Source organism: Zalophus californianus, chromosome 12, assembly GCF_009762305.2.
Source record: "Zalophus californianus isolate mZalCal1 chromosome 12, mZalCal1.pri.v2, whole genome shotgun sequence".
NCBI lineage: Eukaryota > Metazoa > Chordata > Mammalia > Carnivora > Otariidae > Zalophus > Zalophus californianus.
The window spans coordinates 69,693,121-69,706,023 of NC_045606.1; the positions used below are offsets into that span (position 1 = coordinate 69,693,121).

A 12,903-nucleotide genomic window follows, 5' to 3' on the forward strand; every position below is an offset into this window, starting at 1 on the left:
ATGAATCATAGCTTAGGAGCAGTGTTTCAAGAAAACATAAAGACTTTAATAGTATATAAAATGAAAATTAAATCATTTTAGGAGATTATTGATAGAAGTAATTTTTTCTTTTAACTAGCAGCATTTGACTACTTGCTATATGCCAAGCACTCTCTTGGATATTATTAAGTCATTTACTCTTAACCATATCCATATGTCACAGATTTTATTATCCCCATTTTATAGGTTTGGAGAGTAGGCACAGATCTTTTCCCAGAGTCACATAGTTAGAACAGGATACTTAACCTCTCTCTGTATCAGTTTCCTTCACTTTTTCCTCAGTTGAAATAAGGTACCTACCTCTTACTTTTTTGGTTGGGTTTTTGGTCAAGTAATGATGATGAATTCGTAATGATCTATTCACCACCTTCTTGCCTGTTCTCTTTTGTACTAAACTAGAAAGTGAGTCAAGGTCAAAGTAAAGCTGACTTTTTAATAAGCTCGTTAAGGGCTCTGACCTACAACCTTAGCCTTCTTAACCCTGTATGCTTTCCCACTGAGGTAAATAGCCCACAAGAAGAATGATTTTTAAAAACAAAACCTAAAATGTGTTATGATTAGCCTTAGCATTTTGGAAATTATACAAAATTACCTTAGAAAAGAATTGAATTAGCTAATAAAGTCTCTAAAGATGGAGAACTGTCCTAACGTAGAGAAGTGCTTACCGGAAGTATCAACCTTAATACCATCCTGAGTATTGTTGTAGGGATAAAAGGTATAATATATAGAAGGGGTATATAAAAGACTGTTCCAAATACTAATACTGTATGGTTAGAGAAAAATGAGGGTCAGAGATTGCTCAGCATCATTTTAGTTTCCTTTCAGACACCATGAATGAAAATACTTAATATTTCACAGAAATATTTAACATGAAGAATAAATTCTTCTAAAAGTTTACTTAAGCAATGAATAATGACATTGCTTTAGTTTTAAAAAGGAGAAAAAAAAAATGCTGACAGACACTCACTGTGTATTCCTCTGAGGAACAAGGCTGACATGAGTGATGAATGTGGGGCCAAAGAGAGAACTGTTGTATTAGTCGTCAGGGTCTGCACGTCCATGTCTCACATCCTCTTCCCCGCAAGAAGCACTTCCATTGGCTGCATACATTCTACACACATTGGAGTGCCTTCCAGTACCATACACTGGTGGAGCAGAAAGAAAAATATTACAGACAAGGTGGCTGATATAAGTCACTACTCAGAGTTTAGAGGTCGTATGAGAGACAGACATGTAAGCACATAATTTCAGCGCTTGGGGGTGGGGTGTACAAGTTAATGCGTGGCCCTCTCCTGTAGCAGCTATGTGCCCATGGGGTTCCTCAACTCCGTCAGAGCAGAAGCTCCAGGCAGCAAGTGATGGCGGCGCCCAGGGTATCCCTGGCAAGATGCACTCTAATCATCATCAAGGGTGGGAGGGCTAAGACACAGGGTGTTCTTGACTCTCTTCTGAGCTCAGCAAATTGACAGGTTCCTTTTTCTTCCTTAGATGAGGTAATTTCCATACTTAATAATTCATATCAGTTTTTGAATAATAACAGACTTGCAAATACATTAAAAGTCACTATGCCTAGTCTAGATTACCTACTGCACGTTCTCTGTTTTCTCACAACAAAAATGTTCAGTGAATAGCGGACTAGAATGGTCAAGGGGACAATCCCAGGCAGTTGCACATTCAGATGCCCCTGCCATCATCACTGAGCCTTCAGCTACCTAGTCTAAGGCATTCATGTTTCCAGCCCTGAGTTTTCCTAAAGGAAATTATTTTTGCAGTGGTTTTATCATTTTTTATTTTTTTTTATTCTTAAAGACATACAAAGCCATTTGTAACAAAAGCCGGCTCTTAACCTGTTTTTCATAGTTTTAGTATAGTTCTTTCTAATGAAATTATTTACATTTAGAATACTTTTTTTTTTTAAGATTTTATCAATTTGAGAGAGTACAGGTAGGGGAGGGTGTGGCAAGGGGAGGAGCAGAGGGAGAGAAAGAAGCAGGGTCCCCGCCGAGCAGGGAGCCCGATGCAGGGCTCAATCCCAGGGACCCTGGGATCATGACCTGAGCCGAAGGCAGACGCTTAACAACTGAGCCACCCAGGCACCCCCATTTAAAACACTTCTCAGCTAGAATTTAAATTAAAACATGGAAAAAAAATAAAACATTTCTCTTTCTCTGTTTATAATGGGTTTTTTGTGTAAGTACCTATAGAAGTGTCTGTGTTGGAGCAGTGGGGACGCTAGGTGAAGGGGCTTTATTTTTTGTTTTTCTTGTCCACCCTCTCATTGATTAAAAACCATCTGATGTAGGGGGTTGAGGGGGTGTGCTGAACATCTTTACTGACATGCCTTCCAAACTTTGTTTTTCTTGAAATCTTTGCTTTTCTAACATGATTCATTACCAGGCACAGCATCTTAATTAGAGAGTTCTGTCTTTTTTTTCTTGGGGGGGGGTTCTTGTTCCTATAATAAATCATATATATTTGACTATACAAGGCAGAGCATTCTAGGAAAGTCTGGGCCAGTGTCACATGCAAACCACTTGTTTCTTAATACACTAACGAACACCAAGTTCCATTTTCCTCTCAAGTGGTAAATGGTTAGTGCTGTTGCCTAGGAAAACCCCTACATGTTATACTGAATACTTGCAAAATAGTGTACTGAAAGTTGCAAAATAATGCTTTGGGTGTGGAAGTTTGACACTGAAAGCTATTCTGTGTCTCTTTGGCCAAAACATTTATTGATAAGCAACATTTGTCCATATCATTGAAAATGGTAATAACACAGATGGCCCTTCTTTGAATAATGTCGTGCAGCGATGACCTTAAAGTACAGGTCCAGAGAGATCGAGTAATCCATGAAAGATGTAGTAATTCATCACCAAAAATTCCAACTAACAAGGATCCTGTTGGCAGTGTTGAAGCCATTCCTCATGCCCATAATGAGGTTCAGACGTTTCATGATAACTCTTGGAAGTACATTATAGAGTTCAAATTAACTATCTCTAATGACATTATGGTAAATCTCTGTGTGTCTGAGTTTATGCATCATTTAGCTGATAGATAATGACAGCTTCAAAACCTCTCATTAAGTTGATGAATGATAGATTTTCTTTTTTCCCTAAATCATAATGGACCTTGTAGTTCTTTGTTTTTGCTTAAATGAATACCTTTTTTGAGAAAAGAAAAAAAGTTCAAAATTGAGAATAAATTTTAGTTATTTTTTTCCAAAAGAGGAATATCAAACAAGAATGTCTATATTTATAGCAGGTCAGGTTGGGCTTGACTGTAACCATAGTTTAGCTGCTTGGAAAGGTGTCCATTATTGTTCCTACATCCTTCTTTAGTGCACTGTCTGCTTTTGCATGGCACAGTGGGAAAATTGGATGGAGGAAGAAGAAAAGATAAGAAAGAGGAACAAATGACTCAAGAATAGAAAAGATAAATGGTTAGGCCAAAAGAAATCATTCCTGCTCATTACTCCATAAAGTTTTGCTGAGACTATGACTAAATTTGCCAGACATAGCCCTAAGTAGGTACAACTTCTCCATGAACTGTAAGAGATAAAAGGGATTGAAGTAGATATGTGAGCACTTAACTATTGCCTGCTACCGTGTACTTTATATACAGGGATACCTTGTTTTATTGCACTTTGCTTATTGTGCCTCGCACATTTTTACAAATTGAAGGATTGTGGCAATGCTGTGTTGAGCAAGTCTATCTGCGCCATTTTTTCAACTGCATTTGCTCACATCATGTCTCTGAGTCACATTTTGGTAATTCTCGCAATACTTAATTAAGGTATATACATTGTTTTTTTAGACGTAATGCTTGCACACATAATAGAGTGCAGTGTAATGTAAAAATAACGTTTATATGCACTGGGAAACCAAAACATTCATTTGGCTTGCCTTACAGTGGTAGTCTGGAACCAAACCTGCAATATCTGTGGGGTGTGCCTACACATGAACTAATTTATTTAATCACCTTACGAAAACCTTTTGAAGTAGGATCCAAATTGGCCTTGAATCTTTAGACTTTTTCAGTTACAATTCAATTTAAAAATACTCTCTAGTACTTACTGTATGCCCGGCTCTGGAAATGGACATTCCGGTGGAAAAAATGAATAGCGAATGAGAAAACAAATAGATACACAGAAGTGATTTCAGGCAGTGATTGATGTTTAAAAAAAATAATAAAACATCATAGGGGAATAAAAAGTAACTGGGAGCAGGGGTGTTGCTTTAGACAGAGGAGTCAGAAGAAGAGGTGGTAACATTTAAGCAGATGCCCCCCACGCCTGAGCCACACAGTTATGTGAGAGAGCAGTGCTCAGGCAGACGTTGCAGCAAGTCTGGAAGTAGCCAGTGGATGTGAGCTTTCTGCTTTCAAGGGACAGCGGAGACACTGATCTGTCTGGAGCAAACTGAGCCAGGGAAAAAGTGATGGGACATAAGGGATGGAGAAGGAGCCGGAGCAGATCTTCCAAGCCATGATAAGGCCTCTGGATTTTGTTCTAAGTGCAGGAAGAAGCCTTGGGAGGGTTTATACAGACAGGGAAGTGTCCTTTAGAAAGATCACTATGGTTGCTGTTTGAAAAATAGACTGTAGGGGCCTTGGGAAGAAACAGTCCAGCTAGCTGCGTGTTCCACAGGCCCCAGCAAGAGATAGTATCGGGTTTCTAAAAAGGTCCCCAAGAGATTCTACTGTGCGTCCAGGGTTGATAAACTGGTTTACATTTAAGAGAAAGGAATTTGATTAAAAGAATATCACTGCTTCTCCAAGAAGAAAAACATATTAAGAGTATTTTAGGATACATCCTTCCTTGTCACTGAAATAACTCTTTTAATATATCCTACTTGAATTGATTTAAAACCAGTGAGTATGTGGTTTTGAGTGGGTTTTTTATGGGTTGTGTGTGTGTGTGTGTATTTTCTCTCTCCTTTCCCCTCTTCCCCCTGCTCCCTCCATTTCCCTAATCTCTCTGTTCTTCCCACAAAAGGAACTTGGAAAATCGTGGGAGGAAGTTCAATTGGAAGATGATCGGGAGTTGCTAGACCATCAGGAAGAGTAAGACTTGTTATAGCTGCTAATTAATTTCTGTGTTTTAAGAGTAGGAAAACATTTCTTTAGTTTGGTTTAAAATTATTATTCTGAAGAGAATAGAAATGAAGAAAATTTTCTCCTTGAGTCATGCATCCGTCCATGTAAGTGCAAAAACTTGAATTCAAAGTAACTTTGACATAAAATCACTAAAGCAACTGTTATTCCAGCCAAATAGTGTTTTGCCATTAAAATTGTTAATTGAGGGCTGCCTGGGTGGGTCAGTCGGTTGAGCATCTGACTCTTGGTCTTGGCTCAGGTCTTGATCTCAGGGTCGTGAGACTGAGCCCCACATCAGGTGCTATGCTCAGTGTGGAGCCGGCTTGTCCTTCTCCCTCTGCTCCTCCTCCTCTCTCTCTCTCTCAAATAAATAAATAAAATCTTTAAAAGTAAATAAGTAATAATAAAAAAAACTTTAGGGGCGCCTGAGTGGCTTAGTCGGTTAAGCACCTGCCTTCGGCTCATGATCCTGGGGTCCTAGGATGGAGCCCTGTGTCTCCCTGCTCAGCAGGGAGTCTGCTTCTCCCTCTCCCTTGGCCCTTCCCCCCACCTCCGCCCCCACTTGTGCTCTCTGTCACTCTCTCTCTCAAATAAATAAGATCCTTAAAAATAAATATGTAAATAAATTAATAAAAATGAAATTTTTAAAGTTTTTTAAAAACTGTTAATTGAACACACAAGCAAAATATAATGCAGAGAAAAATACATTCCATTGGTGTTTTGCTCACTTGATTGGTGCCCAGACCTTGAAGTTACACCACCTTTGAACTCTCCATGCTGCTTATCATTGGAGTAGAGAATGTAATGGAATTAAAGTTAACCTTGTTCCATGTTCATCCCACTGACCTAGTTAAAACATTCACAGCTTCTCTCCTTAGAATTACAAGCTTGGGAAGTGTTCTTTTCAACCTAAAATGATTCCCTGTTATTCATCCTCTTTTCCTTCAAAGCTGCTTGGCCCTTTTCTTTCCTGGGATTTCAGTTTTCTGGGCTTAGGAATGACAAGAAGTTGGCAGTGTCTTAAAAATAAATGCAGGGGGTGGGGGGTAGGCAGTGTAACCTGGGTCCTGTATGGTTATTGACTTCTCTGTTTACTGCCAGATTTAACACTTGCCCCATTTAAATGATCAGTGTTTCTCAATGAAAGATACATGGTTTGCCTTTTTAAAACACACCAATTTGTCATGCAGAGACACACTCCCAACATCGCACCTCACAGCATGTGTACTTAGTGGTTGTGGCTAATGAGAAAGCATCTACTGATATGCCTCCTTTGCAAAGGAAACCTAGTTGTGTCAGAAAGACATTATACTGATTCTGTAGTAAAATAGCTGCTCAGAAGAGAAGCAAATAGAAGAAAATAGAGCAACACCTGTTCGCTATTTATATTAATTTCATGGTGCTGCTTTGAATTTCAAAAGCTGTATCAAAAAGTCATAATATGATGTGACAATCTTTACAAAGATGTCAGAGTTGAAAGAGATTGGCAGGGTTTCCCAGGGAGGAGGAAGTAATACCAAGTGACTGCGTAGTACACCCTCTTAATGAGGAGAATCTCTTTATTTGCTGTTTGCTTTTTAACACAGTGACTGGTCTGATTGGGAAGAACGCCCTGACTCTGCTGTCTGTCTGTTTTGTGAAAAACAAGCAGAAACAATTGAGAAATTATGTGTCCACATGGAGGTGAGATATTTTAATTCTTCTGAATTTTGTTTTGTTCTGACAGGGGGAAGCTGATCATGATTGCAATCTTATAAGCTTATAAATTTAATTTGTCATTATCCTATTCCTAAAAGTGCTGTAAGCAGGGCACTTGGGTGGCTCAGTTGGTTAAGCATCCAACTCTTGGTTTCAGCTCATGTCATGAACTCAGGGTTGTGAGATCGAGCCCCACGTTGGGCTCCACACTCAGCATGGAGTCTGCTTGAAAGATTCTCTCCCTCTGCCCCACCTCCTGTGCTCACTCGCACCCTCTCTTTCTCTCTCTCAAATAAATAAATAAATAAATCTTTTATTGAAAAGAACGTGCATTAGGCAAAAAAAGAAGAGACAGGCAGATCCATCAAGGAGAACCAGAACTCAGGGCAATTTAGTACAAGGCAAAGGATCTGTGCAAACTGTTAGGGTGGGATTTCAGAGACCACTGATGCCATCCTACCTCTGAGATATTTATGAGATAATTCTAGTTTAGAATGTGGGGCCTGTAACCATGATTAACAGTACTCAAGACATGGACAGGTTCTGAGTCTTTTTTCACTGCTTCCTGTGCTAGTGAATAAGGAAAGCGGAAAGGGGAAAGTTCCCTTCACCAAGCCCTTGAGGGAAATGGGGCAGGGGGACATGGGGGTTGTAGAGGCAGAGAGGGTATGGGGTGTGCTTGTGCAGCTCCTACCGTTTGGATTTGGAGGGAAGAAATTTGAGGGTATTTCCAGTTCATGTATTCCCTTCTGGATGCCATTTTTATGTTATAATGAAGCTTGAAGCTAGTAGTTCTAAACCTTTTTTTCACCCCGGTATATCAGAGAGATGACACACTCCCAACATCTCTGATCATCGGCTGGACAGTGGGGGTGAGGAGGAGAACATCTAATGAGTCATGACAGTATCACAGCTTGGGGTAGAGGGGTGATTATAATAAAAAAAAATATTATGGGATGATTCCAATGTGCTCTCCCTACCCTCCCCCAGCCATCTCTGCCAACAGTGACGCAGACTAACCTGTTTCACCCACCTTCTCCCCACTCACATTCAGAAACACTGTTCTTAGTTCCGTTAAAAAGAAGAAACTAGGGGCGCCTGGGTGGCTCAGTCGTTACACGTCTGCCTTCGGCTCAGGTCATGATCCCAGGGTCCTGGTATCGAGCCCCACATTGAGCTCCCTGCTTGGCGGGAAGCCTGCCTCTCTCCTACTCCGCCTGCTTGTGTTCCCTTTCTCGCTGTGTCTCTCACTGTCAAATAAATAAATAAAATCTTAAAAAAAAAATTAAATAAAAAATAAATAATTTTTAAAAAAAAGGAAACTAGAAGGCCATGAGCATTTACCCCTATGAAAGCAGAGAGTCGTTTTCTCTGGAACAGGTTGCTAATAGTATATGTGTATAGTTTCCAGTGTTTAACTTTAATTCATAATATCTTAATATCTTTGAATTGAAAGGAGTCTTAATACCCCTACCCTGTGTAGGAATTTCCTTTGCAACATCCTTGACCTGTGTCCTCAGCCTCTGCTCAGTCACTTTCAGTCATAAAGTACATGGAATTCCTAATTATCGTGCCTCTGATGTTACACTGAATGCCTTCATAGGGAGTTAGGTGGTCTTCATTCTCTGTAAGCTTTTTTAAGTTCAAACATTTACCCAGATGGACGATTGCACGAGTGAAACTATTCTGCATTGTAAAAATCAAAAGAAATGTAATTTATGGGAAGATGTCAGTGAAGAGAAATTTGCATTAAACAGCGTATTTAACAGCATAAAATGAAAAGCAGATTTGTAAAATTACCTATCTGCTTGTGTAGCAAAGGACCTATATCCATAATTCTAGTCCAGGCACACAATATAGTAAGTAGGGCCACATCTTACTAGAGACTGAGGACACTTTTGTCAGACTGCAGAATGCATACATAGTAAATTGTGAAAACTGTAGATACAAACTGTGAATAATTAAAATGTTTTAACTGATTGGCATGACTTGTTTGGACTGTGCTTTAAAAAGTAGTTGGATGTGGTGGGGGGAAGCAGTTATATTTCGAATACTTCAAAAGCAGAACATGATGAACTGAGACTGAGTTTCAACAGTGTTCAAACTCCTATGAATAAGCCGTCTGTTTATAACTTCAGCCTAAAAGATTAAACAATTTATATGCTCACAGATATTCATTCCTTTTTTTAGGATGCTCACGAGTTTGATCTCCTTAAAATAAAGTCAGAACTTGGTGAGTTTGATTCAGAAGTTGTTTTCCATGATGCTGCGTTTTTATACACCATCCTGTAAGTGATGCCTGTGTTCAGTAGTCGTGATGAGAGAATGCACAGCCAAAATGTGTCTCTCCACAGATGGTCTCACGGGATTGCCTGAAGCAATGATTCACAACCATTTTGAACTGTAATATTCAAATATGGTTTTTTATTTCATATGGTCTTTCTTCTTTCCTACATATATGAATGCTTCAAATAAAATACAAGTTAATGGTTAGTATCTATTATAAATAAAGTGGAGGGAGCTAATGGAAAGACCATGGATTTTGAAGTCAGACTAGAGTTCATATTCCAGCTCCAGCACTTAATGGCTGTGTGACATAAGGCCTCGGGTCAACAGAATGTGAAGGGAGTAGATAATGTATATAAAATACCTACTGTACTGCTTGGCGGTGTAGCTAGATTATTTATCACAGATGGACCCAATTGCATCATTCTCAGTATCAGTATGATGGAAAGATTAGGGGCATGAAGATGTAAATTACTGACTTGCTAATGGATCAAAGACAGAAAGCTCACTTCCCACACCTCAGCTTACTACTTTCCTAGACTCTGGAATGTGTTGCTTTACTTTGCTATTCTTACAGACATGTATATATGTCAAATATTGGCTCTACCACTAGCTATGCAACCTTGGACAGTTTCCTAATAGATAATGTGGATATGATAATACTACCTATGTGGTAGAGTTTTGCAAGAATTGAACATATTAATGCATGGAAACTGATTAGAACAGTGCCTAGCACATAAGCCCTATATAAGTATTGGCTGTTATTGTTTGGTATCTATTATTCTTTATAATTGTACTGCCTCTTCAGGCTGGTTAATAAAGAGAAGTGGCTTGGGCACTTGGGTGGTTCAGCATTTGACTTCGGTTGACATCAGTTAAGCATTTGACTTCGGCTCAGGTCATGATCTCAGGGTCCTGGCATCGAGCCCCACCTCGGGCTTCATGCTCAGTGCAGACTCTGCTTGTCCGTGTGCCCCTCCCCCTGCTCGTACTCACTCTCTCTCCCTCTTTCAAAGAAAATAAATAAAATCTTTTTTTAAAAAAGGAGACATGGGGCGCCTGGGTGGCTCAGTCGTTAAGCGTCTGCCTTCAGCTCAGGTCATGATCCCAGGGTCCTGGGATTGAGTCCCACATCGGGCTCCCTGCTCAGCGGGAAGCCTGCTTCTCCCTCTCCCACTCCCCCTGCTTGTGTTCCTGCTCTCACTGTCTCTCTCTGCCAAATAAATAAATAAAATCTTTAAAAAAAAAATTAAGAAAAAAAGGAGACATGGCTCTTTTAAAAAATTATAACAGTACAAAAATGGGTCTGACCAGTTGTCTAATGATTGTATAAACTGTCATTTTCAGGATTAAATTTCTACCAACAAGTGAAACTGGTCAATTTCATTCGGAGGCAAATTCACCAATGTAGATGTTATGGCTGCCATGTGAAATTCAAATCCAAAGCAGAGTTAAGGACTCATATGGAAGAAGCTAAACATACATCACTGCTTCCTGAAAGAAAGACATGGGATCAACCAGAGTGAGTACTACTCAACCAAACATATACTTCTTAGCTCCATATCCCTTACTTGTTTTTATTCATTTCTCCAAACCTAAATAAAAGAGAAACGTGTATAGAAAAAAGTAAAAATCTTCAAAAGCCTTATTTTTAAAGGAATCCCCCTTTTATAAGTGCAACCAGATTTTGTGGTATGAAGATAAAGATGTAGATATAGAAGTATAGATTTTTCCATTATATTTTGTTAACAGAATATTATAAGCATGTTTCTATATCTAATACATACCGATTGCATCATTTTTAATGGTTGTCAAATATCCCATTCAATAGATATACCCTAATTTGCTAGATATTGAGGTTGTTTCTTGCATTTTGCTCTTTTAAATAGTAATACAATGAGTATCCATCCATATGCCTGCATTGTTGCACACTTACCCAATTTTTCTTTTAGATAAACTCCTAGAAATAAAATTACTCTGTCAAAGAGTACACAACTATTAGGGTTTTTGGTATATATTTTTCATCTCAGCACTTTAAAAATGTTAAGCAGTTGGTCCACTGATCCATACTATGGAGGTGGTATCAGACTCCTTTGCCAGTTCAGCCATCTGGGCTGGTTCTCATAGTACTCTGGACAACCTCAGCTGAGAGAACCTCTGAGAGGTTATAGAGTTCTAGCTGCCTAGAGGTTCCTCTCTTCTTAGGAAATGTTAAATAAGCCTCCTCACTGCCCCCCCCAACTCTTCCCCAACACTAGCCCCAAAGCTCTAGATTTTCCTCTAGAAAATCCCAGATTTCAGGGCACCTGGGTGGTTCAGTCGGTTAAGTGTCCCAACTCTTGGTTTCGGCTCAGGTCATGATCATATGGGGTCATGAGATCGAGCCCCACATCAGGTTCCACACTCAGCACGAAATCTACTTGAGATTCTCCCTCTGCTCCTCCGCCTGCTCACACTCACTTGCTCTCTCTGTCTCCCTCTCTCTTTCTCTCTAAAATAAATAAATAAAACCTTTTAAAAAAAGAAAGAAAGAAATAAAATCCCAGATTTGTGAGAGGCAAAGTCGGTCCTGGATTGCCTGAGACCCTGTTCCTGTAATTCTTAAATAAAGTGAAATCTTTAGAGATACTCCAGAACTAACTCCTAAGTGTGTCCAGAAAAGGAACCTGAATAATAGACTTAAAATTCTATAGATGTTTTAATTTTTGATCACCTAGAATGAAAGAACCAGGAGTGATTAAGTTGGGAAGAACACACACACATTCAAGGGAAACAATGTTTTCATCAGATTTAAAGGATTCATGTATGAAAAAGTAGCCATATTTGAGTTTTGGTAATCTGTAGGGAAGAACTGGGACCTTTGAGTAGAAATGAAGGGGATGTCATTTTTAGCTTCATCCATGGCACCATATCTACCAACTAGAGCTGTCCAGTACTGGAGTAAGCTGCCTTTTGAGATAGTGAGTTTTTGTGGGACTATCAAGCACAGGCTGAATGGGCAGCTAGCAAGGATACTGGTAAGACTGATATCAGCCAGTAAAGGTCAAAGTAAAAGTAATTCAGAAGTTGTCTCCCATACCACCTTTGCAAAATGCTGTTGAAATTATTGGCAAGGAAACCTAGCAGAATTACAGTAAAGTGTATGTTCAACTGCCTAGAAACTTTACTGGATAATTTATAGTTTGGTTGTTCAATATATCTGTGGTTCTTTTCAGGTATTATTTTCCAACCTATGAAAATGACACTCTACTGTGTACACTGTCTGACAGTGAAAGTGACCTGACAGCTCAGGAACAAAATGGAAATATTACCATCATCAGTGAAGATACATCTAAACTGCATGCTTTGAAACAAAGCAGTATTTTGAACCAGTTGCTACTACAAGAGGGCTTGAAAAACTAGAAGAAAATGCCACAGAAGCAACTTTTCATGTTTTTCTCTTATGAAACAAACTCAGAAAAATAGTTTAAATTTGAACAGCAGCAAAGGATTAGTCCTTGGTGAAATAAAATTTTTAAAAAGTACTTTGCAAAAAATAAAATGAGGACTTTTTGTATTTTTGGCTCTTAAGTTTTACTATGTAATCATTATAAATGATCTCATTTCATTAGACTCGATTATCTGTAATAAGGAAGACATGTGGGGCACCTGGCTGGCTCAACTGGGAGAGCATGTGACTCTTGATCTCGGGGTTATGAGTTTGAGCCCCACGTTAGGTGAAGAGATTACTAAAAAAAAATTTTTTTTAATAAGGAGGACATGTAAATCACAAAGAAATGAAGTGTT

General features: G+C 39.1%; 1 protein-coding gene across 5 annotated transcripts in view; it reads left to right on the plus strand.

Moving 5' to 3' along the window:
• The window catches only part of ZNF277 (zinc finger protein 277), a 104,890-nt gene extending 92,204 nt beyond the window's left edge, over positions 1 to 12,686 (plus strand). For 4 of the 5 annotated variants that reach the window (XM_027574423.2, XM_027574424.2, XM_027574426.2 and 1 more), the window contains 5 exons: positions 5,033 to 5,100; positions 6,720 to 6,816; positions 9,022 to 9,064; positions 10,465 to 10,639; positions 12,333 to 12,685. In XM_027574423.2, the coding sequence (XP_027430224.1) occupies positions 5,033 to 5,100; positions 6,720 to 6,816; positions 9,022 to 9,064; positions 10,465 to 10,639; positions 12,333 to 12,519 (570 nt within the window). In that variant the 3' untranslated portion in view covers positions 12,520 to 12,685. Of the gene's footprint in view, positions 1 to 5,032; positions 5,101 to 6,719; positions 6,817 to 9,021; positions 9,065 to 10,464; positions 10,640 to 12,332 lie in introns of all 5 variants that reach the window. The other variant, XM_027574425.2, reaches the window with a different exon arrangement.
• The last annotated feature ends 217 nt before the right edge of the window (positions 12,687 to 12,903 follow it).